Source organism: Lepus europaeus, chromosome 2 (assembly GCF_033115175.1).
Source record: "Lepus europaeus isolate LE1 chromosome 2, mLepTim1.pri, whole genome shotgun sequence".
NCBI classification, from domain to species: domain Eukaryota; kingdom Metazoa; phylum Chordata; class Mammalia; order Lagomorpha; family Leporidae; genus Lepus; species Lepus europaeus.
Window position 1 is genome coordinate 52,723,739 of NC_084828.1, and position 26,922 is coordinate 52,750,660.

General features: G+C 38.1%; 1 protein-coding gene across 1 annotated transcript; it reads left to right on the forward strand.

Annotated features, from left to right (window-relative positions):
* Nucleotides 1–13,760: 13,760 nt before the first annotated feature.
* LOC133747820 (olfactory receptor 5H8-like) lies at nt 13,761–14,708 on the forward strand. The gene has a single exon (XM_062176215.1). It carries the CDS (start codon nt 13,779–13,781, stop codon nt 14,706–14,708), a length of 930 nt encoding a protein of 309 aa, XP_062032199.1. The 5' UTR covers nt 13,761–13,778.
* Nucleotides 14,709–26,922: the final 12,214 nt, after the last annotated feature.

The window sequence follows — 26,922 nt, forward strand, 5'->3', positions numbered from 1 at the left end:
CCAGAAAAACTGTTATACAGATATATGACATCCTACGGCCTGGTCATATTGATAAATAAAATTAACCAAGGGCTAATGTTAAAGAGACTTCGAAATGTCTGAGATGGTAGGATTGAATAAAAACCAAGTCACAAGTGTAATTTCTCACAAGAAACTCATTTTAAGTGTTTATAATAGAAAAGAAGACAGGTCTAAAACCAATTGTCAAGACCTTCACCTTAAAAAGTTAGATAAGACGAGTGAAATAAGCCTATAGGAAATGAAAGTAAATGAAAGGCAAATATTTTTAAGAGTCAGAGCAGACTTTGACTATGGCCTTGTCTAAATAAGATTGGAGTTGGCGAACTCAAGAGGCTTCCATAGCCTTGGCAGCTCATGACAAGAGCCACAGGTGACTACTGATGTCATAAAGAAAAGTCAATTGTTAAGTCAACAACGGGAGTCACTGTGCACCTACTCCCCATGTAGGATCTCTGTCCTTAATGTGTTGTACTATGTGAATTAACGGTAAAACTACTACTCAAACAGTACTATATACTTCGTGTGTCTGTGTGGGTGCAGTCTGTTGAAATCTTTACTTAGTATATTCTAAGTTGATCTTCTGTATACGAAGATAATTGAAAATGAATCTTGATAAAGAATGGGATGGGAGAGGGAGTGGGAGATGGGATGGTTGCAGGTGGGAGGGAGGTTTTGGGGGGAAATGCCACTATAATCCAAAAGTTGTACTTTGGAAATTTATATTTACTAAATAAAAGTTGAGAAAAAAAGTCAGAGCAGAAATTTAAAAACATACAAGTGATAAAAATAGTAGAGAAAACTGAGAAATCTTAAAAGTAGCTCATTAAAAGATCAACGAAAAGGATGCCTTAGTAAGAATTTAAAAATAAACATACCCATAGTGAGTGAACACAAATTATGAACATAAAAAATGAAAAATGGCAACTATAGGCTTTGCAGTATTAAGAGAGTTGGAAAATATAAACAACTTTATGTCAAAAATCTGAACTACTTAGATAATTATTTTAAACCATTACACTTAGTGAAATAAGAAATTAGATGATTCTAAAATTCAAAGGAATTGCAAAAACACCTAGAATATCTAAAACAATTTTAAAAAGATTGGAGGACTTATGCTTTATTTTATCACCAACCATACAGCTATCAAAATTAATACAATATGGTATGAGATTAAGGATATACAAGGATACTTATGAAGTAGAAACTGTCAGAGTAAAATTTTGAAGAAATTGACTTTCAACATGGACTTGAAAACAAACTGATGAAGAAAAGAAAGTCTTCCAATAATTGCATACTCACATGGAAACCACAGTTTTCATCAGAAGCAATAATTATTTCAAGGTGAATAGTGAATCTAAACTTATAGGCCAAAACCACAAAGCTTCTAGATATAAAGAGGGGATCATCTTTACTTATTAGATAAAATTGCTGAGAAAGAGACAGAGAACCAGAGAGAGATAGACAGAGAGAGATGAGAAAGAAAGCAATTAGACCAAAGGAAAATTTATATTCATCAAAAGACATAATTAAGAAAATGACTACAAATTGGGAAGGAATATTTACAACACTATATCTGACACAAGCTATATAGACAAAATACAAAAAATACTGCTATAATGTAAGTAGAACACTTAAGAACCACAATTAAAACTAGGCAAACTGCAATGAAATATATACACATATATTTTTGTTAGATGTTTTTTCAAAGTGTTACATATGTGTTCATTTAGTACATTAAAATTATTCAGAATACTTGAAAATTTATAAATTGTTGGGAGAATATATTTTAAGTATATAGATTATCTAGTGTTTATAAGTAATTAACACATCATTTGTCAGCTAAAAATAAATTTATATTATTTAACAAGAAACATATTTTAAAATAGATATAGAAGGAAAGATTTAAAGGAAAGATACTAATGGATTAGCAGCCATTGTCTCTGAGTGATAAAAGTATGGGTGATTATTTTTAGTTTTTCTTTATATTTTGTATACTTAGAACATTTTCCCAAATGAGCCATAAAACCATAAGCCATAAAATCATAAAAGCCATAAAATTGTTCTAATTTTTACTTGTTGAATATTACCATCAGTGGAAAATTAAGCATGTGAATATAGAATGGATTAAAATTTTGTCTTTGCAAAAATTGATGAAGAGAGTGGAAAGTGGGATGAGGATTGGTGGAGTGAGGGGAGTGTGTTCTTGAAACTGTACCTATGGGATGAATGAAATCTGTTTTCTTTATATTAATAAATTTTTTCAAAATAAATAAATATAAAAGTATAAAGAATGAAGAAATCTTACATATTTGAATTGATCAGACATTTATAGATAGTTTATTGAAAGATTATTTGCTGGACTTCATTATGTGATGGCTATTTGATCCTCCATGGAGTATAAAAAATATAAGTGAGAAAGCCCTAAAAATTTAATATTGATTTATTGATCCACTCAGAGAATATAGAATAAAGTCATACAGTGTCCTTTCAATAGCATTTGTGGTTTGGAAAAGGAGTGACTGAGTCTCATTCTTAATATTTCAGAACTGGATTTCAGTTTTTCCTCCCCAATGTTATACTCATTTGTTACTATTATCAGTTACTAAAAAAATTGGTTTAGTTCAGGTTAGTACCTCCCCACTGTGACCCTGGGACATGGAGTTAAGGTCATTTATTCTTTGTCATGTTTCACTCACTATGTATCAGGCACTGTTGTTGGCTGTGCAAATGCAGTAATAGTAAAAAATGAGAGAAATCACTGTAAACATATAATTTATACTGTGATGAGGGGAGTAAAAATGATGAATAAAACATATGTATAGTGTGTTCAAATATTGCATGGGTTATTCACCATGTTGTAGCCATACGCCTCCAGGGAAATATGCTGGTGGTTAACTTGAAAATCTAGCTGCCCTGGGTCGTGTGATTCCACCCAGCAGTCTCAGTCACCACTGGGAACTATACCTTCTGAGTCCATGCTAAAAATATAAACTACTCCAAGAGAAATGACATATTAGCAGAGCTGAATCACATAACCTTGACATTTGTTGCAATGTTTCATTATAGGTTGAAGCTATGCACCAAGTCCCAGAGAAAGATATTTTTGTGGAACTCTTTCAACTACCACTCTCAGACAATGCTATCTCTATCCATTTGGGGACTGAGATGAAGGAGTAAAAGACCCCCTGGGGAAAATGGTGCACTGGCAAAGCTGCGCCTTCACAGTCCTCAGTTGCAGCTGTGCCCTTCCCTATAAGGCTTAAGCTTTCTACCCCATCCCCAGGGAAATGGTGTGTTTTGGAGCTGCTCCATGTACCCTCCTCTGCCTCTCAGTGCCTGAGCTAAAACTTCACACTGCCTCCAGGGTAACAGTGCCTTAGCCATCCAGAAAAGTCATAGCACTCAAGTCTGAGATGAATTGACACAGTGTCTTCCAGGGGATCAGGGTCTCAGCAGAGCTGAGTAGTCAAACATCCCAGGAATGAGCTGACATGGTACCCTACATCTCAGGGAAACAGAGCATTGGCTCAGCTGACATTCTGTCTACAGGCCAAACAATTCTAGTGCCATACCTTCCAGGGACTTAGCTGCAAAGACATCTGTCTCTTTAGGTGGTGAAGTCATCCCTGGGCTGCCATTCAGGGATCCTTGCCCCAACTGCACTTTGTCTTAGAGAGTCTAAAATAGTCCATGTTCCACCATTCATGGTCCAACATTACCACATCACAGAGTCTTATCCCTAGAGCATGAAGAAGGTATATCGTTGCAGTTGATTTCTCAACAATGTTGCAGTGGATTCGTTTCTGAGGAGGAGCGTGGTGGGGGCAAGAGGCGCGGAGTCACCGCACAGACCACCACACAGACCCGGGGAGTCGGGTGAAAGCGGGCTTGAGACAAGCAGCCTGCAGACTCGTTTATTTCAGTTAGTACAACAGCTTATATAGCCAAGACCAGCCAATCTGGTCAAGGGGTGGTCTATGCCCCAATAAATCACAGCCTGTTGTCAGGCAGTTTCCAAAGCCATCCAATCACAGCCTGTTGCCAGGCAGGCTCTGTTGCCAGATGGGATTCAAAGCCATTCCTGAGTAACTGATGCTCACTTGCCAGTGGCCATCTTGGCATGGTCTTCTCATTCCACCACAGTATATCAAGGCTATACAACTGTATCTACTATCAACTAGACCACCAAACCCCTCCCAACTAGCAAACTCATCTTCAGATGACTGTCTTTTTCTATCACTGGAAGAAATAATTTTTCCACCATAAATCAATGCAGGAACATAGGAAAGATGATCCCACCAAATGAACACAGTAGTTTTCTGTAACTGACCTCAAAGAAATTCAAATTTACAAATTGCCTGAAAAGGAATTCAAAACAATGCTCTGAAAGAAATTCAGTGGGCCTCAAGAGATAATTCAAAAAAAAAAAAAAACAGAAAAACATAATCTGAATGAGAAATTTACCCAAAATTTTAAAAAGCAGAAGTGTTGGAACTGAGAATTTAATGAATGAAATAAAAAATATATCAGACAAATTCACTGGCAGACAGAATTAAGCAGAAGAAAAAACTTTACTAGAAGTTCAGTCTTTGTAATTACTCAACTAGAGGGGAGAGAAATAGAAAATTATTGAAGACAGCATATAAGATTTGTGTCACACAAAGTCAACAAATATTCACATTATGGAAGTAATGGAAAGAGGCACAAATAGGAAAAGAGAATAATTACTGAATACTTCATCAGTTTTGAAAGAATAAAGCACATCCAGATATCAGAAGATCAAAACACTCCAAATGGATCCAACCCAAACAGGTCCTCTTCTAGGCAATTATAATCAATGTTAAAAATATAGAAATTTACAATGTCAAGTCATATATAAAGGAATTCTTGTTAGACTATCATGAATTTCTCAGTAGAAACCCTCAGGCTGGGAGGAAATCAGTTGATATATCCAAAGTCCTCACTGATGAAAATTGCCAGTCAAGAAGTCCTTCAGATTTGAAGGGAAAATGAAGTAAAATGAAGGAATTTATCCCCACTAAACTACCCTCACAAAAGATATTTAAGGGAGTCCTACACCTGGAAGCAAAAGAAAAAAGATACCACCATCAAAACATATCAAAGTACAAAACTAACTGGTAGAGCAAACACATGAGGTTTTCAGAAAGTTCATGGAAGGAGCAGGTATTTGGGGCAGTGATTAAGACACCTCTTGGGATGCTGGGTTTGGTTCCTGGATTTGCTCCTGATTCTAGTTTTCTGCTAATGCACACCCCAGGAGGCAGCAGAAGAAGGCTCAAGGTCTTGGGTCCCTGCCACCCACAAGACAGTGTCAGATTAAATTCTGGGGCCCTGGCCGGCGCCGCGGCTCACTAGGCTAATCCTCTGCCTTGCGGCGCCAGCACACACGGGTTCTAGTCCCAGTCGGGGCACCAATCCTGTCCCGGTTGTCTCTCTTCCAGGCCAGCTCTCTGCTGTGGCCAGGGAGTGCATTGGAGGATGGCCCAAGTGCTTGGGCCCTGCACCCCATGGGAGACCAGGAGAAGCACCTGGCTCCTGCCATCGGATCAGCGTGGTGCACCGGCCGCAGCGCGTCTACCGCGGCGGCCACTGGAGGGTGAACCAACGGCAAAGGAAGGCCTTTCTCTCTGTCTCTCTCTCTCCCTGTCCACTCTGCCTGTCAAAAAAAAAAAAAAAAAAAAATTCTGGGGCCCTTTCTTTGACCTGGACTAGATCCATCTGTTGTGGCATTTGGGGAGTGAACCTACAGGTGAAAATCTCTTTTTCTCTCTCTTTACCTCCCTTTTTTCTCCCTGTCTACCTCCCTCCATTTCAAATAAAATGAAAATAAAATAAGTAAATACAAAACTTTTACAGCCATGCTATTTCTTTATTTTACAATGGGTAGCCTCATGGTTCATACACATGAGAACTTATATAAGAACTTATGAGTATTTGTGGATTACATAGAACCTGACAGCACAATACATGGCACACAATAAGAGTGTATCCCTCTTTTTCAATCTGGAAATGAACCCGGAGATTAATGGGCCTGGGAAAGCTACTACACACCAGCTCACTTTAAATATCCTTGGTGACAATGGAAAAGATCATAACTTAAAGTGCATTTTTATTGTTCTTTTCACTAGGATTCATTCTTTGTATAGACTGACAAAATACTGGAAGTTATTCAATCTTCAGGGTTAAATGATATAAAACATAGAAGTGTTTGAAACAAATAACATTACTGTCGGCAGAGTCCCATTCACAAACTAGAAAAGATTATCTGTACTCTATCTGCCTGAATAATGTCCCTTAAGGCCCAGAAAATAGAGCGTTTCAAAGTTCAGCTGCTTTCACTCTTCCTCCTCAGAGAATACATAGTATCTCATATGTCCATAGTTTATTAGCTTCTATTGCTGTATAATATTCCCATTGTACTGAAGATATCCTGTCAATTATCTAGAATTTTGCTTTATTTTCAGTTATGACCCAAAGACTAAACAAATAATATTCATATAAAGAATCAAAATCTATTTCTTTTGCCAATTTTTAGAGGGTTTTTTCCAGTTGCTATTTTTCTAGTATGAGAAGACAAATATTAAGCCATGGTAATTTGGAAAGGGAATGCCACCTGTTAAGTCTTACTTCAAGTTGGGTGAGTTTGGGGCAGGTAAGCTGGGCCTCTCAGAAGCCCTGACTCTCCCTGCTGTTCTCCTTTGTGCAAGTCTAGTCTACAGATTCCTCTGGTCTATTATGCCTTTCATTGAAGTTACCACTATTTTATGCCTCCCAGAAATTCACTAAAATCCTAAGTCCATTGATATAATCCCATTATCGCTTCTATTTTAGATGTAATGCTTTTAGCAAATCATTTTTAGCATTCATTTTGACATCATAAAAGAGATAAAATATATACATGCACAAAACCCACCTTTTGCTGATCCTCTTAAAAAGGAATTGTGAAAATACAAATACACAATTTGGTGGATACTTACTTGAAAAGGATTATATTGTATAAGTCGGTCATCTAGTTGTCTGAAATACTGTTCTTGTTGGAGTGAAACCCCTCTCCAGGGAAATACTAATAACAGATTAAAATACTCTTTATGATGAAGGTGTATCCATTATTTTACTTGGAGATTTAAAAGAATTTATGTTTCTTGTCTCTTTATATACATGTATATACATTTTTTTTCTCATCACCTTAAAATGCCTCTAGCTCTGCATGAGATTGTTGTTAAAATTATCATATATTGTGCTCAATGAAATAACATAATCAGATTTTATACACAAAACAAATGCTGCTGAAAACTAGAACATATTTCTCAAATTCCAGATTGTGGATTAGTCTTAATGGTATGGAAGTCAAGCCTTCCTTCTGCTGGAATAATTTATATGATTAGAAATAATAGAAATAGAAATAATTAAAAGACAGCCTTCATTTCAGATTTAGCCACTTGCTCTCTTTGTGTGGCCTGAGATATCCTTTGTTGGTTTATTAGTGGTAACTTTTTAGATGTTCTCTTAGGGTTCATAGTGTTCATGTTGATGCATGGTCTACCTTCAATTAGTAGTATATCTCTTCATGTATAATAAAAGAACTTTGTAGTAATCTGCTTCCATTTGTCTGTTCCCAGTTTATATACTCTTTGTTATACATGTTCCTCATACATGTTACAAACTCTCACAGTAAATTTCTACTGTCTTGCTACAGAAAAAATTATTGACTGTGTCTATTAGGTAAAATGAAAACCTCTCCGATGTAAGCCCTTGTTTGAATCTTTTAAACAGTATTTTCCAAACTTTGAAGTGAGTCAGAATCACCTGGAGACCTTGTGAAAACAGATCAATTGATCAATTGGCTCTATCATTACAGTCCCTGATTCAACAATGTTAGTGATGTTTAAAAATAAATAGTGAAGCAGCTTTTATAATACCATGATAGAGTCAAGTCAAAAAGCAGTGCCTCTACATTCTTCTTTCTCTAGTGAAATAGCAGTTTGAAAATATCCTAAAGGCTTCTACCCTCTTTTTTTTTAAGTGTTATTTATTTATTTGAGAGGTAGAGATACGGACAGTGAGCAGGCAAGATGGAGAGGAAAGTCTTCGATCTGCTGATTTACTCTCCAAATGGCTGCAATGGCCAGAGCTGGGCCAATCCAAAGCCAGGAGACAGGAACTTCTTCCAGGTCTCTAACCCGAGTGCAGGGTCCCAAGCACTTAGGCCATCTTCTACTGCTTTCCCAGCCATAGCAGAGAGGTGGATCAGAAGAGGAGTAGCCAGGACTAGAACCGGTGCCCATATGGGATGCTGGCACTGCAGGTGGAGGATTAACCTACTGTGCCACAGTGCCGGCACCTCTACCCTCTGTTTTTTTCTTTTCTCGGGATTGGTAATTAAATGAAAAATTAAATGATTGCTCTGGCAGAGGGTGAAATATTGAGTTTTTCAATATTTCTCCTTGGAAACCATGATAACTGTGATCATAATTATTCAAAATTCTATTACCACATTTCAGTAATATTAATGGGTGGGCTTCTGTTTGTTAGGAAAAAAAATATGGCAAGCTGGATCAAGCTTTGGAACATCTTACCTAAAGAAATATTGTACACACAATGTATGCTTGCTGTGAAAATACAAAGTATGAAGAGGTACTTTCTAAGTGAGACATTTCAGGGAAGAGATACCAGCTGCTTCTTGACACCCTCCTTCTTTTCCTCTAGGAAGTTTGCACAGCTGCAGAGATTTCTCTTATTTTGATCCTCACTCAGAACTTACAACTTCTGGGTCACTTGTTAGATGGACCCGAGTTGTGCCTCCCTAATGTGGAAAATATTGTTTATGAAATGCAAACAGCTAATGTGACTTTGTACCTCTTTCTAATTTGCAGGAGGGACTGCATAAAATAACTTATTTATAACCTTAAAATGGACAGTTCAACACACACCACATCACTGAACCACTAGAAATTGCACAAAAACTAGAAAGCCCATGAATTTTTGTAAAATTTATTTCCAACTCTCTGACATGCAAACGTCTTACCAATAAGTCAAGAGTAATTGCTGCCTCTTGCTCACCATGTCAGTCAACATAAATTCATCAGTGTAACAGTGCAGTGTGATATCCTGTGGAAGGGAAAAATGATCAAGTTTGAAGGTATTTATAAATTATACATATGATAAAAGACATGTTTTCTAGATATATGTCTAGCTCTCAACATGGATTTAAAAATCTATTAATCCAATTAAAAATTGGCAAAGACTTGGACACTTCACCAAAGATGACATACATATGTCAAATAAGGATACAAAGACATCTTGAGCTTTAGTAACCATCAAAGAAATGTAAATGAAAAATTCAATGAGATTCCATGGCCCACCTTTTAAAATGAATGTAATTTAGGCCGGTGCCGTGGCTTAACAGGCTAATCCTCTGCCTTGCGGCGCCGGCACACCGGGTTCTAGTCCCGGTCGGGGCACCGATCCTGTCCCGGTTGCCCCTCTTCCAGGCCAGCTCTCTGCTGTGGCCAGGGAGTGCAGTGGAGGATGGCCCAAGTCCTTGGGCCCTGCACCCCATGGGAGACCAGGAGAAGCACCTGGCTCCTGCCATCGGAACAGCGTGGTGCGCCGGCCGCAGCGCGCCAACCGCGGCGGCCATTGGAGGGTGAACCAATGGCAAAAAGGAAGACCTTTCTCTCTATCTCCCTCTACTGTCCACTCTGCCTGTCCAAAAAAAAAAAAAAATGAATGTAATTTAACAGAAGTAGTGCAGAATTATATAAAAAAATGGCAACTGGCAGTGGTAGAAGGTAATTGTACAAAATTTAGTGACAATTTAAGTCAAATTTTGGTTCAGTTACCTCTGAACATCATATTATTTTTCCCTTTTCTTCAGAGTACCACAATGACTTCATTTGTATATGCCATTTTATCAATGTACAGTTATTTTTCATAAGCAAAATTCTAAAGGAAGCAGATAATTGGTATATAAATCATCCAAAACCATAACTGTGGGGAAATTAGGCACACGTGGCAATTCAAAGATGGCACTCAAAGGAAGTAAGGTGGGCAGTACCCAAAGTCGTTTACCACCAACGCTGATTGGCCACGCAGCATCAGGGGAGGTGACAACTGATAATGAGTGTACAGACATATGGCTGGTCCTGTAAAAAGTCGCCCTGTAAAATGACCTTTTAAGTAATTGGTTGGTCCTTAAGCCCTACCCTAGTAATCATGTGGTCTTGTGCTTTAAAAGGCTTTGCTATACATGCAATAAACCGAGTTGTTGCTTGCTTGACTTGACTCCCCGCTGCGTCTGACTGTCTCCCGGATCGGGAAGCTGGGGAACGGGCGAGCAGCGCACTTACCTTTCTTTGGACCCAGTCCATCCTCGTTTGGGTGGACTAAGACGCTGCAATAACCTTTACTGTTCCCCTAACATGTCAGAGGAGGTTAAATTTTAAGAAATAAAGTTGAGGCATCCACTCTAATTGCTACAAATAAATATTTTAAATGTTCTTTGACAAGTTCTAATTTTAATGTTCAAAGGGAAAATGTGAATACATTATAGCTCTATTAAAAAGTATTAAAAAGTCCCTCAGGGCAGGCATTGTGCTATAGCGGGTTAAGCCACTACCTGAAATGCCAGCAACCCATACAAGCACCTGTTCAAGTCTGGGCTACTCCACTTCCAACCTAGCTTCCTGCTAATGCTCCTGAGAAAGCAGCGGAGGATGGCCCAAGAGTTTGGGTCCTGCACTTATGTGGGAGACCTGGAAGAAGCTCCTGTGTACTGGCTTTAGCCTGCACCAGCAGATGTTGCAGCCATCTGGGAAGTGGACCAGTGGATGGAAGATCTTCTGTTTCTCTCTCTCTCCATCTCTGTCTCTCCCTGTAACTCTGAGTTTAAAATAAATAAATAAAATATTTTAAAATATCCCTCAAACCTTTTCCTTTAAGGTATCATAAAGACAAATATTCCTGATGTATCTTCTGAGTTCTGTATAATCTTGCCTCTGCTGCACCCTCTACCATATCTGGCACCTCTTTGCTTCTCTATTTGCAGGCCAGACATATTTACATTTTGGTTTGCTCCAAAGATCAAAGTTCTTTCTGACAATCCTGGCTCTCTAATGATGAAGGCTCTGTGGGTGGCAAATGTCCATAGGCATCACCCTGTTAGAAATGATGACTTCTCAGCCCTACACCAGAACTGCTGAAACAGAATCTGTGTTTTTACAACATCTGAAAGAAACTCATAGTTATTGATCTTTGGGAAACACAGCTATACACCACCTCCTCAAAGCCCTTAGTCTTTGCTTTTCCCTTGCTCCTCCCGTTGACCTTTGCCTAGTAAAATTCTCTTCAGATCTGAGCTTTTAGTGAGGGAGTTAAGTATATATCTGAATTTGAGCTGCAGGTTGTATGAGGAGCCAAATTAGTGTTGACTCCTAAAGGAGGTTATTGGTATTGCTGAAATTATGGTTTGATAAGCTCAGACAAGGGCATACAGAGTACTTAAAACTTGATCAGATTTTGTTACTAAACATGTCATCTGTGGTGGAAAATAGAAGCCTAAAGTGTAACTTTAATTGTTAAAATAGAACATCTTCAGTGACTTGAGATATGATTCTAAAGATTGCAGTGCCCTGTGGGATAATTTGAACTTCTGACACACATCCAAAACTGCAATGCCCAGTAGAACTGCTCCACTTTGTCCTAAAGGAAATCCTTGAGCTGTCTTAGGGGGATTTCAGTTCTTTATTCCTTTCTCCTTTAGCAAAAGCCCACAGTTGTACAAGTGGTTGACTCTGATGTGCAAGGTAAATGTATGCACATACACGTCCTCAGCTTGGGAAATGAAGCATCCAAAATGAATCAGTGTGCCAGCAATTGCTACCTATATTATTGTCATTCTTGTAGTAAAATTGTGTTTTTTTCTACTTTATAAATAGAATACTTTAAAAGATTCTTCACAACTTCTTTCAAAATATGGGTAAGAGAAATAATTTCTATTATATTCACTATTCTCAAAAGAACATTGAAAATTTTGCTTGATTTGTAATAATTTGGGATTGGGTTTACAAGATGCTGAAGGAGGAAGGTAGCAGTGGATATCTATTATTGAATTGTATGTAGATTTTCATGACTAAAGTCTACATAAGCAAGCAGAATAGCTATCTGTGAGACTGATTTGATTTTTTAACAATGTGTTATTTAAACTTGTTTATCAAAATACTTTACAAGCTACAATTTGTGAACCAAAACATTAATTTAGACTGAGTTGAAAAGATTCAGTCATATAATGATTCTTATATCTCTATGTCGATTGTGATAAAACTCATGTTATTTAATTAAATTCATATTCTGATTAAAACTTTTGAGATATCATTTAACTATTAGCTCCTCTATCCTTTGAGCAGCCTCTGAAAATAATTTAACTATGAATATATGTATATATGAATATTAATATTTGTATGTATATACATACACATATATGTCATATACATATATGTATATGCTTGTGTATATACAGAAATACACAGAAAATGTTCCTCTACTACATTTTTAAGTATTTATAGATTTGAAAATGCTCAAGATTTTCAATTATTTCATGATTTGAGATTGAATGAAAAGACCCCATTCCAAAGCAAAATACATTTAATCACTGGAATTATTAGTTTTGGTTATTTAAATAGCCTGCTTCAGATTTCACTCTTGTCTGAACATTATTCTGCTAAAATGAATTGTAGAAGAAAGTGCTCTCAACCGAATATCTAAAGTAAGTCAGTTTTATTCCCTATAAAAACAAATATTAAGAAACTTGTACATATGTAAAGAACTTTGAGACAGTATATTTACAAATTATACAAAGATTGTAAGTAAAATTTAGAATCAGATTTTTCTTCCACATACAAATCATACAGGAAAATAAGACTTTGAATTGTAAGTAACAATAATGAAAAGATTCCTGCAATTCACATCCTATGAGGTGCTCCAGGGTTTACCCCTAAGCCTCTGAGCCTTTCCTTTGAATTCTCCTTCAGCCTTTCCCTGACACTTCTCCCTCCCTTATTTGACTTGTCTTTCCTGCACTCACCATAGATGCTAAGTTCTTTGCCTATTTCCCTTCCTTTTGTTTTCTTTACACCACCCAAATTTTCCTTTTCACAAAGCCTGTCCCTTTTCTCCTCCCACCGCTTTCTACTCTGCTTACTTTTGAAAACTTTCCTATTAATAAGTCCTACAGAAAAATCATTTTATGTTAGTCTACAGCAGAAAACAAAAGGGTTCTTGGATTGCTGAATTTCATTTTTTTCACTGTGGTACAAAGTGTTTCCAATTCGCTCCTTTTTTTTTTTTTTTTTTTTGACAGGCAGAGTGGACAGTGAGAGAGAGACAGAGAGAAAGGTCTTCGTTTGCCGTTTGTTCACCCTCCAATGGCCGCCGCGGCCAGCACGCTGCAGCCGGCATGCTGCAGCCGGCGCACCGCGCTGATCCGAAGGCAGGAGCCAGGTGCTTCTCCTGGTGGGGTGCAGGGCCCAAGCACTTGGGCCATCCTCCACTGCACTCCCTGGCCACAGCAGAGAGCTGGCCTGGAAGAGGGGCAACCGGGACAGAATCCGGCGCCCCAACCAGGACTAGAACCCAGTGTGCTGGTGCCACTAGGCGGAGGATTAGCCTGTGGAGCCACGGCGCCGGCTTAATCTTGTGACATTTGCTGCATTTCATTTCAGGGGACATCCAGTGAGGACATGAAAATGGAAAATACAACTGTGCTGACAGAGTTTGTTCTTACAGGACTTACAAATCAATCACAGTGGAAAATTCCACTGTTCTTAGGGTTCTTGCTAATATATCTCCTCACCATCATGGGGAATCTGGGACTCATTGCTCTTATCTGGAGTGACCCTCACCTTCACATCCCCATGTACTTGTTCCTTGGGAGTTTAGCCTTTGTGGATGCTTGCTTGTCATCCACAGTGACTCCAAAGATGCTGGTCAACTTGTTAGCCAGAAATAAGATGATATCTCTCTCAGAATGTATGATACAATTTTTTTCCTTTGCAGTAAGTGCAACCACAGAATGCTTTCTGTTGGCAACAATGGCTTATGATCGCTATGTAGCTATATGTAAACCTTTACTTTATCCAGTGATTATGACAAATGGACTATGTATCCGGCTCTTAGTCTTGTCATTTGTGGGTGGCTTTGTTCATGCCTTAATTCATGAAGGATTTTTACTCCAATTAACCTTCTGTCATTCCAATGTAATACATCACTTTTATTGTGACATTATACCCTTGTTAAAGATGTCCTGTACTGATCCTTCTATTAATATTCTGATGCTTTTTATTTTGTCTGGCTCAATTCAAGCATTTACCATTGTGACAGTTCTGGTATCTTACACATTTATTCTCTTTACAGTCTTAAAAAAGAAATCTGAAAAAGGAATAAGAAAAGCCTTCTCCACTTGTGGAGCCCATTTGTTGTCTGTCTTGTTATACTATGGCTCTCTTCTCTTCATGTATGTTCTCCCTGCATCTCAACAAGCAGATGATCAAAATATGGTGGACTCTCTGTTTTATACAATCATAATTCCTTTATTAAATCCAATTATCTACAGTCTGAGAAATAAGAATGTTATACATTCATTAACAAAAATGTTAAAGGGGAATTTTTAGATTTCACATTACACTGTGTTCCTGTTTTTATTAGAATTATTCAGGTTAGATTTGGGTTTATTCTGGTACATGTTAAAGTATTTTGCAATTGTAATCACCATAGTTTTTTTAATGATGTAAGTCATTAGGACTTAATAAGCCCCTTAAAATATTTTATATGTTGTGTATGTGATGAAATTTAGCCAAGTGTTCATGGACTACTAGAATAAGAGAATACAAAAGCATTTTACAGGCTTAAATATTCTTCAGTATGGTTTTACAAAGTTGTAAATGCTACAAGAGTGTAAATCTCATAGTAAGGACTGGAATATGGTTTCTTTGATACTAATATACATGTACTGGGTGTAACTTCATAACACACTTATTCCATGATGGTGGTAGGTTCCTATTTGAATTTGGCCAAATTTCATTTGGCTAGCCATCAATAGGTTTCTCCTCCTCTCTATTTGGGAAATGGTGGATTTCTCTTCTTGTAAAGATTCAATTCACACATGATGCAAAGGAGTAAATAAAAAGGGAAATGAGAAGGATTAAACTAATGACAGCATGAATAAACTACAGAAGATGCTCTTAGTGCGTCTCTGTGACTAAGGAAAGGCCAGCTGCTTATTTCTATCTATCATGTCTTCAACAAGCCTTTTAGCTGGGTGTCCACGTTCTTCAGCAATTTGAAAAGCTTCACAAATTCTGGCAGGATGAGTATATAAAAGAAAATAGATGTGGCTGAATAGGAAGGAAACAGTTTCGATCTTCTCAGAATTAAAAAAAAAAAAAAAGAAAAGAAACTAAGATAAAGAAATAAGTACTAATTTAAAAGTTCCTGGAATGTGTCTTTGACAATGCAGGATTTTAAATTCAAATTACAAAATTTCAAATAATGTTGAAATGATATATCATACTGCTAAGTGAATGGTGTTCAAAAATGGAGGTGGCAAGAATTTGGAAATTATGTGCCTGCAAAGTTCCTGACTGCCAACTTTCTTTGTAGTTGATACTTTTTAAATAAAAGGAGTGATCAGTTTCAGGTCATTTCTGCCTGTCCTCATTCAACCCAAATTCCATGCTCATTCCTACTGATACACTCAGAACCCCACTCTACAATTCCTCATCTATGTATTTTTTTTAAGATTTATTTATTTGATAAAATTTTCCCATGTGGACATACAATATGTACACACATATAACATAGCATAATAGACCAATATAGCAATTTTAATAATAGCTTTTAAAATCTTTAACTCTTTTTGTAGATTGCCAATTGATTTGAATTGCTTTTGGTTTTTAGTAACCTCAGTTAACCATACTTTCTCCCAGTTGGTACTGTTAATACATTATTGGCTTCATCTGTTTACAGAGCCATCCCAAAGTACTGAATACAATAGAAGTGACTGGAAAAAGTCCATAGGAACCTATAGGAGGACAGCTAAACACAGAATCAACAACGCTTTAGTTTTATGAGCAGCAAATCATATATAACTGTGGATGACAAAAGACTTTAAGTCGCCATGTTTAAAATTATAAACTCATCAACCAACAAGAGGCACTTGCTTACTTCACAGTATTTTTGAAAGCACCTGTAGGATTTTACAAGTATTTAACCCTTTAGGCCTCTGGGGCTTTCTCATTAAGATAACTATCATGTCTAGTAACATAAGATCATTAGACTTTTTAATTCTCAAACATTTGTATTAATAGCATTTTCCATAATAGAAACTTAAAATTTGGTACCACGTCACATCTTGACAGTACTTCTAATATAATCCAAATAGCCTGATTAGTTGGTGTCTCTATAAGATGAGAGACATAGGTCCTTCGATTTTTTCAGTTGGGCCCAAACTGGAAAAACCAAAGTCCAGGATTTACTGGAAATTTTAGAGACCAGATTGTTTGAAACTTTGATTTTTTGAATGCCTGTCAAGAATGCCAAGAAGGCTCAAAATCCAAAATATCTGGTTGAAATAAGATTCCTTAAAATCATGACATAACATAGATCAAATTTGATCATTGTTACAAGGTGATTATTCAACTCTTTGAAAATAAGCACATATTTAAATAACCCATAGCTCTTACTAAAAATTCAGCTGTTTTTGAACAATTAGAATTTAACAGACATCAAGAGAACATAATAGATTACTTTAACACATTGCTTTAACAGAGCATCAGAGTTTATTTCTATGTCAAAGAGAAATTGAGCTTCCTGTGATCTTTTGCTGTGAGGTTTCCTTCCTTTACCTTCTTTCATATTGATGACCATGTTTCTGTGTTTCTGTGTGTAACATATCTTTAAGCATCTTTTGCAGGGCAGGACGAGTAGCAACAAATTCTTTCAATTTCTTTTTGCTATGAAAAGTCTTAATTTCACCTTCATTCACAAATGAGAGCTTTGCAGGATATAATATTCTGGGCTGGCAGTTTTTCTCTCTTAGTACCTGGGCTATGTCTCGCCATTCCCTTCTAGCTTGTAGGGTTTCTGATGAGAAGTCTGCTGTGAGTCTAATTGGAGATCCTCTGAGAGTAATCTGACGTTTCTCTCTTGCACATTTTAGAATCTTTTCTTTATGTTTCACTGTGGTGAGTTTGATTACAACATGTCGTGGTGAGGATCTCTTTTGGTCATGTTTATTAGGCGTTCTATAAGCTTCCTGTACTAGGATGCCTCTGTCCTTCTCCAAACCTGGGAAATTTTCTGCTAGTATCTCACTGAAAATGCCTTCTAATCCTTTCTCCATCTCCATGCCTTCAGGAACTCCTAGAACCCGAATGTTAGGTTTTTTAATAGTATCCTGTAGATTCCCGACAATATTTTTTAGATTTCTAATTTCCTCTTTTTTCTTTGGCTTGCCTGTTTCCTTTCCAGTTCTCTGTCTTCTAATTCTGATATTCTCTCTTCTGCTTCGCCCATTCTGTTTTTAAGGCTCTCTAATGTGTTTGTCATTTGATCTATTGAATTCTTCATTTCATTATGATTTCTCGTCACTATCACAGTTTCTTGTTCTACTAGTTGTTTCATTTCATTTTGATTCCTCCTTAATATTTCATTTTCATGAGAGAGATTTTCTATCTTGTCCATTAAGGATTTCTGTAGTTCAAGAATTTGTTTTTGAGAACTGCTTAATGTTCTTATCAATTTTTTGAGATCTGTTTCTTGCATTTCTTCTATCTCATCATCTTCATAATCTTGAATTGGGGTGTCTTTTTCATTTAGGGGCATCATAGTGTCTTCCTTGTTCTTGTTACCTCGGTTTTTGCGTTTGTTGTTTGGCATGTTGGAGATATTTGGTTTCTTCACTGTGGTGTTTTTTCTTGTTACACTATGGCTCTATATTAAGTGGACTGTCTGCTTTCGGTGGAGCCTTAGAGGCTTGAGATGAGTGTGGACTGAGAGCTGTGTTTGGTTCCTCAGGGTTGAGGGTGTGTCAAAGATGACACTCCCAGGTTAGGTGTGGTAAATCTCTCTTTCTTTCTTTCTTTTTTTTTTTTGATTCAAAAGGGGAATAATTCAGCACAGCTGAATGTAATTGGAGGTAGTTAGCAGGCGAATGATATACCCACAGGAGTCAGAGATAGGAAGCTCTTTCCCAAGGACCACACAGGGAATCTGTGCTGCCCTCAGTGTGGGCTCCAATTCTCCTGCAGTCTCCCACTGGGTTGCCAAGTTAGATGCTAATCTCCTGTTATTTCACCCCTCCCCCCAGAGTCAGGTATGTTATATGTGTGTACATATTGTATGTCCACATGGAAAAATTTTATTAAGAGTTTTATTTTAATTGGCTTATAGATAAGATTGTCCATAAATTTAAGCTGCTAAAATCAATCAAAGATACATTTTAATTTGTGTGACCTGAATCTGTGTATCATATGTTTTAAACTTGTTGGTAGAAAGAAACTAAAAACATTTTATATGGTTGTGCTTAAGTTTACTGGTTAAACAAACTACACCATGTTAGATATTTAAGAGGTGTTTCCAAATACATGATTCTTAAAATTTATAGAAGGCATTGGACCTTCTGGTAACTGTTTTCTTAAGTTGTTATCTAATGGTTGAAACTGTTTGCTAAGTATTCATGTGATATTGCTAATGTCAGCAAGCGATCTAGGACTTGCTCCCTCATTTCTCTATTCTAAGCCCAACTTGTTCTTTCATTTCTCTATTCTCCTCAAGGTAGGAAACTAATTCTATTATGAAGGAATCTGTAAGACGCACAATTTAATCTTTAGATTATAAAAGAGATGGCTAACATTTTTCTGTAATAGCATAGCCAAAATAAGAACTTAAATAATAATCTCATAGCTAGATTTACTTCACCATCAGCTAAGTATACAGTAAGTAGAAAAAACCTCCCTTTCAGACCAAAGGGAAAGAAAGTTTTTAAGTGAGAATATAATTTTCCTCATGGGCATTGTCTACCTCAGAAAAACTACTACAGAACATGCCTGTGACTATAGACTTGTAGTTCAGGCCACCTAAGATTAGAGATGGGACGTGGGCACTCCCTTGACTTGCATCCTCTGGTCTGCTTTAACAAAAACCAAGAGGAAAAGAAAGCTAGGCATCAGAAGCAAGGGGTGGCAGGCCTATTAATGGCTGATCTGTACAGTGATCTGCCCTCAAGGAGACCCAACAGGCCAGTCCACTGCAGTGACTTTCAATGTGGTAAGGCTGGGCTTCAGCAGAAGTCAGCTTGTGAAGAGCCCTGGCAGCTCTGCCAAGAGTTGGATCACTGGAAATGGACCTGCCCTGGAGTCAAAGAATGCCCAGGTCAGAGCCACAGATCTTATTGGCTCTAAGCTGAAAAGCCCTTCACTCAGCCCAACTTCCAAAGTGACCACTGCAGCTGAGGGGATGGTCAAGTAGGGTCAGCAACATTGCAGGCAGAACTGTAAATTTCTTGTTAGAGATGCCCCCTGCCTTTACCTAGCCAGCTCTCCTTCCAGGCCAGCCAAGTAATGAAGGTCAACAGAGTGCCTTCCCCTAGGAGGTTCACACCTCCCTTAGGATATACCCCATGTGAAGAGATAGATAAGTCTGGGCCTCTTAACTTACAAGGCCTAAAGCCCACCAGATTATTATCAAGCCCCTTCTGTCAGGTTCTATTTGCCTCTCAATCAGAAAACTTAATTGTAGTTTAGACAGCACCTTTCTTAGCTCCTCTAATAATGACTCTGTCCTTTGTTCTAGACCCTGTCTAGCATACTTGGGCCTCATTCCTTTGTAATCATAACCTCTACTCTACCACCAATGGCTCTACTCCCAACCTGTGTGTACTGATGGTCCTCTTCCCCACTTAATGCTGTATAATTGTTCAAACCTGGTAAATGCCACTCTTAGGATCATTGGTTACTATTCTCACTCTGTCTTTTATGACCTTGTCTAAATATGATCAGAGTCGGCAAACTTGGAAGGCTTCCATAGCCTTGGCAACTCATGAAGAGAGCCTAGGGTGGTTACTGGCGCCATAAACTAGAGTGTCAATTTGTTGGGTCAACAACAGGAGTCACTGTGCACTTGCTCCTAATGTGGGATCTCTGTCCTTAATGTGCTGTACATTTTGATTTAATGCTATAACTAGTACTCAAACAGTATGTTTCACTTTGTGTTTCTATGTAGGTGCAAACTATTGAAATCTTTATACTAAATTGTTCTTCTGTATATAAAGAGAATTGAAAATGAATCTTGATGTGAATGGAAGGGGAGAGGGAGCGGGAGAGGGGAGGGTTGCGGGTGGGAGGGAAGTTGTGGGAGGGGGAAGCCATTGTAATACATAAGCTGTATACTGAAAATTTATATTCATTAAATAAAAGTTAAAAAAAAACAAAAAAAAAAGATTTATTTATTTGAAAGTCAGAATTACACAGAGAGAGAGAGGGGTCTTCTATCTGCTGGTCCACTCCCCAGTTGGCTGCCGATCTGAAGCCAGTATCCAGGAGCTTCCCTGGTTTCCCACATTGGTGCTGGAGCCCAAGCACCTGGGCCATCTTCCACTTCTTTCCATGGCCATAACGAAGAGTTGGATCAGAAGTGTGGTAACCAGGTCTCGAACTGGCACCCATATGGAATGCTACACTACGGGCGGTGGCTTTACCCACTATGTCATAGTGCTGGCCCTGACCATACCAGATTTCAAGACATGCTATAAGGCAATTATAGTCAAAACAGCCTAGTACTGGTATGAAAACAGAGGGATAGACCAATGGAACAGAATAGAAAAACCAGGAATCAATCCAAGCATCTAAAACCAACTTATTTTTGGCAAAGGAACCAAAGTCAATCCCTGGAGCAAGGACAGTCTATTCAACAAATGGTGCTGGAAAAACTGGATTTCCACATGCAGAAGTATGAAGCAAGACCCTTACAATACACCTTACACAAAAATCCATTCAAAATCGATTAAAGACCTAAATCTATGACTTGGTACCATAAAATTATCAGAGGACATTTGGGAAACCCTGCAAGACATGGGCATAGCCCAAGAGATCTTGAAAAAGACCCCAGAGGCACAGGCAGTCAAACCCAAAATTAACCACTGGGATTACATCAAATTGAGAAATTTCTGCACTGCAAAAGGAACACTCAGGAAAGTGAAGCAGCAACTGACAGAATGGGAGAAATTATTTGCAAACATTGCAACTGATAAAGGATTACTTACTAGAATATATAAAGAGATCAAGAAACTCCACAATAAAACAAAAAACCTAGTTAAGAGATGGGCCAAGGACTTAAACAGACATTGCTCAAAAGAGGATATCCAAATGGCTTATAGACACATGAAAAAATGTTCAGGATCACTAGCTGTCAGGGAAATGCAATTGAAAACCACAATGAGGTTTCACCTCACCCCAGTTAGAGTGGCTTTCCAACTGTAATCAACAAACAACAAATGCTGGCAAGGATGTGGGGGAAAAAGGTACCCTAATCCATTGTTGGTGGGACTGTAGACTGGTAAAGCCAATTTGGAGGACAGTATGGAGATACCTCATAAATCTGAATATAGACTTACCATTTGACCCAGCAACCCCACTCCTGGAAATTTATCCCAGGGAAATAAAATTAGCAAATAAAAGAGTTATCTGCACCCCCATGTTTATTGCAACTTATCCACAATAGCTAAGACATAGAACCAACCTTTTTAAAATCCAGTCAACCAAAGACTGTAAAAGAAATTATGGGATATGTACACTATGGAATACTACACAGCAGTAAAAAAAAAAATGCAGTCATTTACAACAAAATGGATGGAGGAGTTCCAAGATGGCAGACTAGGGAGGGAGATTACTGTTCTAGCCCAGGAGAAGAAAGTTTAAAAAAAGTGTAGATACTGTAGTCTCAGGGAAAAGTTAGGTAAAAAACAGCAGAGGAAACTCTACAGAAATTAGAGGGACACAGTGGACCAACGTAGAGGCTGTGCGTGCCCATGGCTCAGGACTCCAACAGCAGAGAACCTACACACAAGCTATGGAAAGTGAGGTGAGACCAGTCCACAGCAGCCCAAGCCACTGGTGAAAAAGTGGCAGGAAGAGCCTAGAGGGAACCAGGCTTGGAGCCCTATGTGAGAAAGTGTACCAGCCAAACCAGAGCAGAAAAAAAAAAAAGGATAGGACAGGCACATTTCTCTCTCTCCAATCACTTTATAAAGGTGTACTGTAACAAGCCAATAAAGTGGGCACCCTTTTGGACATACATAACATCTGTGCCAGCTCATGTCTGCAACTGGCAAACTCTAGAGGGGAGAAATAATAGGAGGTTAGGAGCTGGTGACTGTGTGAAGCTCCTGAACCAGGACTGTGAAAAAAACTAAAGGTATGTGGGAGGACTCACAATGTGGCTGAGGCTTTGAGCAGTCTCAGTGGGAGACTCCACATGCTTGAGGGTTCCTGGTTACCTGGTGAGAGACATTGCTGGGGAATCTGAACTTGCTCTGAGGACTGCACAGATCCTTTGTGTGGTCCTTGGAACAGAACAAAACTAGTAGGAGAAAAGAAATAATTAAAATTAGAGAAGAAATAAACAAAATTGAAACAAAAAAAATACAAAGATCAGCAAAAAGAAAAGCTGGTTTTTAGAAAAAAAATGAACAAATTGACACACCATTGGGCCAACTAACCAAAAAAGGGAGGGAAGACTCAAACAATTAAATTAGAGATGAAAAAGGAAATGTAACAGAGGCATCACAGAAATAAAAAGATTATCAGAAATTACCACAAAGAGCTGTATGCTAAAAACTGGGAAATCTAGAAGAAAAAAAGAGATTCCAGGACACATAAAACTTTACTAAATTGAGCCATGAAGACATAGAAAATTTAAACAGACCCATTACCAAGATGGAAATTGAATCATTAATAAAAAGACCCTTCCGACAAGCAAAAGCCCAGGACCAGATGGTTTCACTGCTAAATTCTACCAGACATTTTTAATTAATTAATTAATTTTTAAGGAATATGAATTTCATATGTACTACTTTAGGAATATAGTTATTCTTCCCATCATGCCCACCTTGCCACCCACACACCCACACCTCCATCTCCTCCCTCTTTCCCTCCCAGTACCATTCTCCATTATGATTCATTTTCAATATAACTTTGTGCACAGAAGACCAACTGTATACTAGGTAAGAATTTCAACAATTTACACTCACACAAAAAAGCACATTTGAGAACAAGTATCACAGTTAACTCTCATAATACAACTCATCACGGTCAGAGTTCCTGCATGAGGAGTTAGTGCAAAGTGACTCCTGTTGTTAATTTAACAATTAACACTCATATATGATGTCAGTGACCACTCAAGGCTCTTGCCATGAGCTGCCTAGGCTATGGAAGCTTTTGAATCCACAAACTTCATTAGTATTTAGACAAGGACATAAGAAAACTAGAATTTCTCTCCTCCTTTTAGAGAAAAGTACATCCTTCTTTGATGGCCACTTCTTTACTTTGAGATCTCATTCACAGAGATCCTTTACGTAGAATATTTTTTCCCCAGTGTATTGGCTTTCCATGCATGAAATACTCTCATGGGCTTTTCAGCCAGACCAGGAAGCCTTAAGTGCTGATTCAGAGGTAAGAGTGTTACTTACAGCAATTGTCATCCTCTGTGTCTGCTGTGTTGACTGCTTCCCATGTTGGAACATTCTCTCCTTTTTAATTCTATTATAATTACCTGACACTTGATCCTATTTAAATGGCCATTTTAACACTTAATCCTATTTATATGTTCACTTTTTTTTTTTTTGACGGGCAGCATTAGACAATGAGAGAGAGAGACAGAGAGAAAGGTCTTCCTTTTTCTGTTGGTTCACCCCCCAAATGGCTGCTATGGCCGGTGCACTACGCCAATCTGAAGTCAGGAGCCAGGTGCTTCCTCCTGGTCTCCCATGGGGTGCAGGGCCCAAGCACTTGGGCCATCCTCCACTGCACTCCCGGGCCACAGCAGACAGCTGCACTGGAAGAGGAGCAACCAGAACAGAATCTGGTGCCCCAACCGGGACTAGAACCAGGGGTGCTGGCGCCACAGGTGGAGGATTAGCCTAGTGAGCCATGGCACCGGCCTATATGTTCATTTTAACACTTAATATGAGCACTTTTTTTAATGGCATTTTTACCACCCAACTTAATGAGATTTAGAGTTTTTAAACTGTACCCTTAGAAGTTAGTCCTTAGGTCTACGGCCATACCACCCTGAACGCGCCTGATCTTGTCTGATCTCGGAAGCTAAGCAGGGTCGGGCCTGGTTAGTAATTGGATGGGAAAAGTTAGTCCTTAGGATTGCATGCAGAAATATGGAGATTTACAGTTACAAACTGCCTCCTCCCTCTCTTATTCCCACTTTCATTTCTTAATAAAATCCATCTTCAATTGACTTTATGTACATATGATTAACTCTAAGTAATGAGTTCAACAAATAGTATGAAAAGAAAAAAATGAAAAAAAAAACTGTTGCTTGACAGTCAAGACAAGGAAAACTCATATCATCCCTTCTCAAAGTCTCAATTTCACTTCTGCAGATGTCATTTTAGGTGCTCTGTTCGATCTTATAGATCAGGGAGAACATATGGTATTTGTCCCTTTGGGACTGGCTTATTTCATTCAGTATAATATTTTCCAAATTCATCCATTTTTGGTTTTTTTTTGAAAGCTTTTATTTAATAAATGTCATAGATACAGCTTTTGGAATATAGTGATTCTTCCCCCAATACCCACCCTCCCACCCCCACTCCAGTCCCACATCCTACTCCCTCTCCCAACTCATTCTTAATTCAGATTAATTTATAATTATCTTTATATATGGAAGGTCAACTCTATACTATGTAAAGATTTCAACAGTTTACAACCACACAGACACACAAAGTATAAAGTACTGTTTGAAGACTAGTTTTACTGTTAATTCTCATTAGGAACCCAGGTCCTACATGTGGAGCAACTGCACAGTGACTCCTATTGTTGATTTAACAATTAACACTCTTACTGATGTCAGTGATCACCCTAGGCTCTTGTCATGAGCTGCCAAGGCTATGGAAACCTTTTAAGCCCACAAACTCCAACATTATTTAAACAGGGCCATAATCAAAGTGGAAGTTCTCTCCTCCCTTCAGAGAAAGGTACCTTCTTTTTTTGATGGCCCCTTCTTTCCACTGGGATCTTATTCACAGAGATCTTTCATGTAGGCCATTTTTTGCCACAGTGTCTTTGTTTTCCATGCCTGAAATGCTCTAATGGGCTTTTTAGCCAGCTCTAAATGCCTTAAGGACTGATTCTGAGGGCGGAGTGCTGTTTAGGACATTTGTCATTCTATGAATCTGATGTATGGCCTGCTTCCCATGTTGGATCATTCTCTCCTTTTAATTCTATCTATTGTTATTAGCAGACACTTGGTCTTATTTTTGTGACCACTTTGACAATTATTCCTATCTTTCTGATCAGTTATGCACTTAAAATGGTTATGGAAACTAGTACATTGGCATTAGTGCCTGCTAACTTAATGGGATTTGGAGTCCCATGGCAAATTTTTAGCTTTATGCTTAGCTGCAAGTCCATGGGAATGTGTGCCGAACTGTACATCTCCTCCCTCTCATTCCCACTTTTATTTTGTACAGGGATCAATTTTCAATTGGTTTTAAACACCTAAGAATAATTCTGTGTTAAGTAAAGAGCTCAACAAATGGTATTAAGGAGAAAAAGAAAATACTAAAAAGAATAAAATAGTAAGCTGTTCCTTGACAGTCAGGACAAGAGCTGATCAAGTCATTGCTTCTCATAGTGTCAGTTTCACTTCTACAGGTTTCCTTTTAGGTGCTTATCAGTTGTCACAGATCAGGGAGAACATATGAGATTTGTTGTTTGGGACTGGCTTATTTCACTCAGTATGATGTTTTACAGATTCATCTATTTTGTTGCAAATGACTGGATTTCTTTTTTTTTTTTAATCACTGTGTAGTATTCCATGGAGTACATATTCTATAATTTCTTTTTCCAGTATTCTGTTGATGGGAGTTTTAGGTTGATTCCATATCTTAGCTATTGTGAATTGAGCTGCAATAAACATGGAGGTGTAGATAGGTCTTTTATTTGCCAATTTAATTCCCCTTGATTAAATTCCAAGGAGTGAGATGTTTGGGTCATATGGTAGGGCTATATTCATATTTTTGAGCTATTTCCAAACTGTTTTCCATAGTGGCTTTACCAGTTTGCATTCTCACCAACTATGGATTAGTGTACCTTTTTCCCCACATCCTCACCAGCATTTGTTGTTTGTTGATTGCTGTGTGAAAGCCATTCTAACTGGGGTGAAGTTAAACCTCATTGTGGTTTTGATTTGCATTTCCCTGATGGCTAGTGATCCTGAACATTTTTTCATGTGTCTATAAGCCATTTGGATATCCTCTTTTGAAAAATGTCTGTTTAAGTACTTGGCCCATTTCTTAAGTGGGTTTTTTTGTTTTGTTGTTGTGGAGTATCTTGATCTCTTTGTAGATTCTGGTTATTAATCCTTTATCAATTGCATTGTTGGCAATTAATTTCTCCCATTCTGCTGTTTTCTCTTCCTTTCCTGTTTCTTTTGCTGTATAGAAACTTCTCAATTTGATGTAATCCCAGTGGTTAATTTTGGGTTTGGCTGCCTGTGCTTCTGGGTCTCTTCCAAGAAGTCTTTACCTGTGCCAATATTTTGCAAGGTTTCTCTAATGTTCTCTAATAATTTAATGGTGTCAGGTCATAGATTTAG

What these genes read in the sequence shown, in the direction of transcription:
- LOC133747820 (XM_062176215.1), top strand. Translation starts at nt 13,779, where the DNA reads ATGAAAATGGAAAATACAACTGTGCTGACAGAGTTTGTTCTTACAGGA.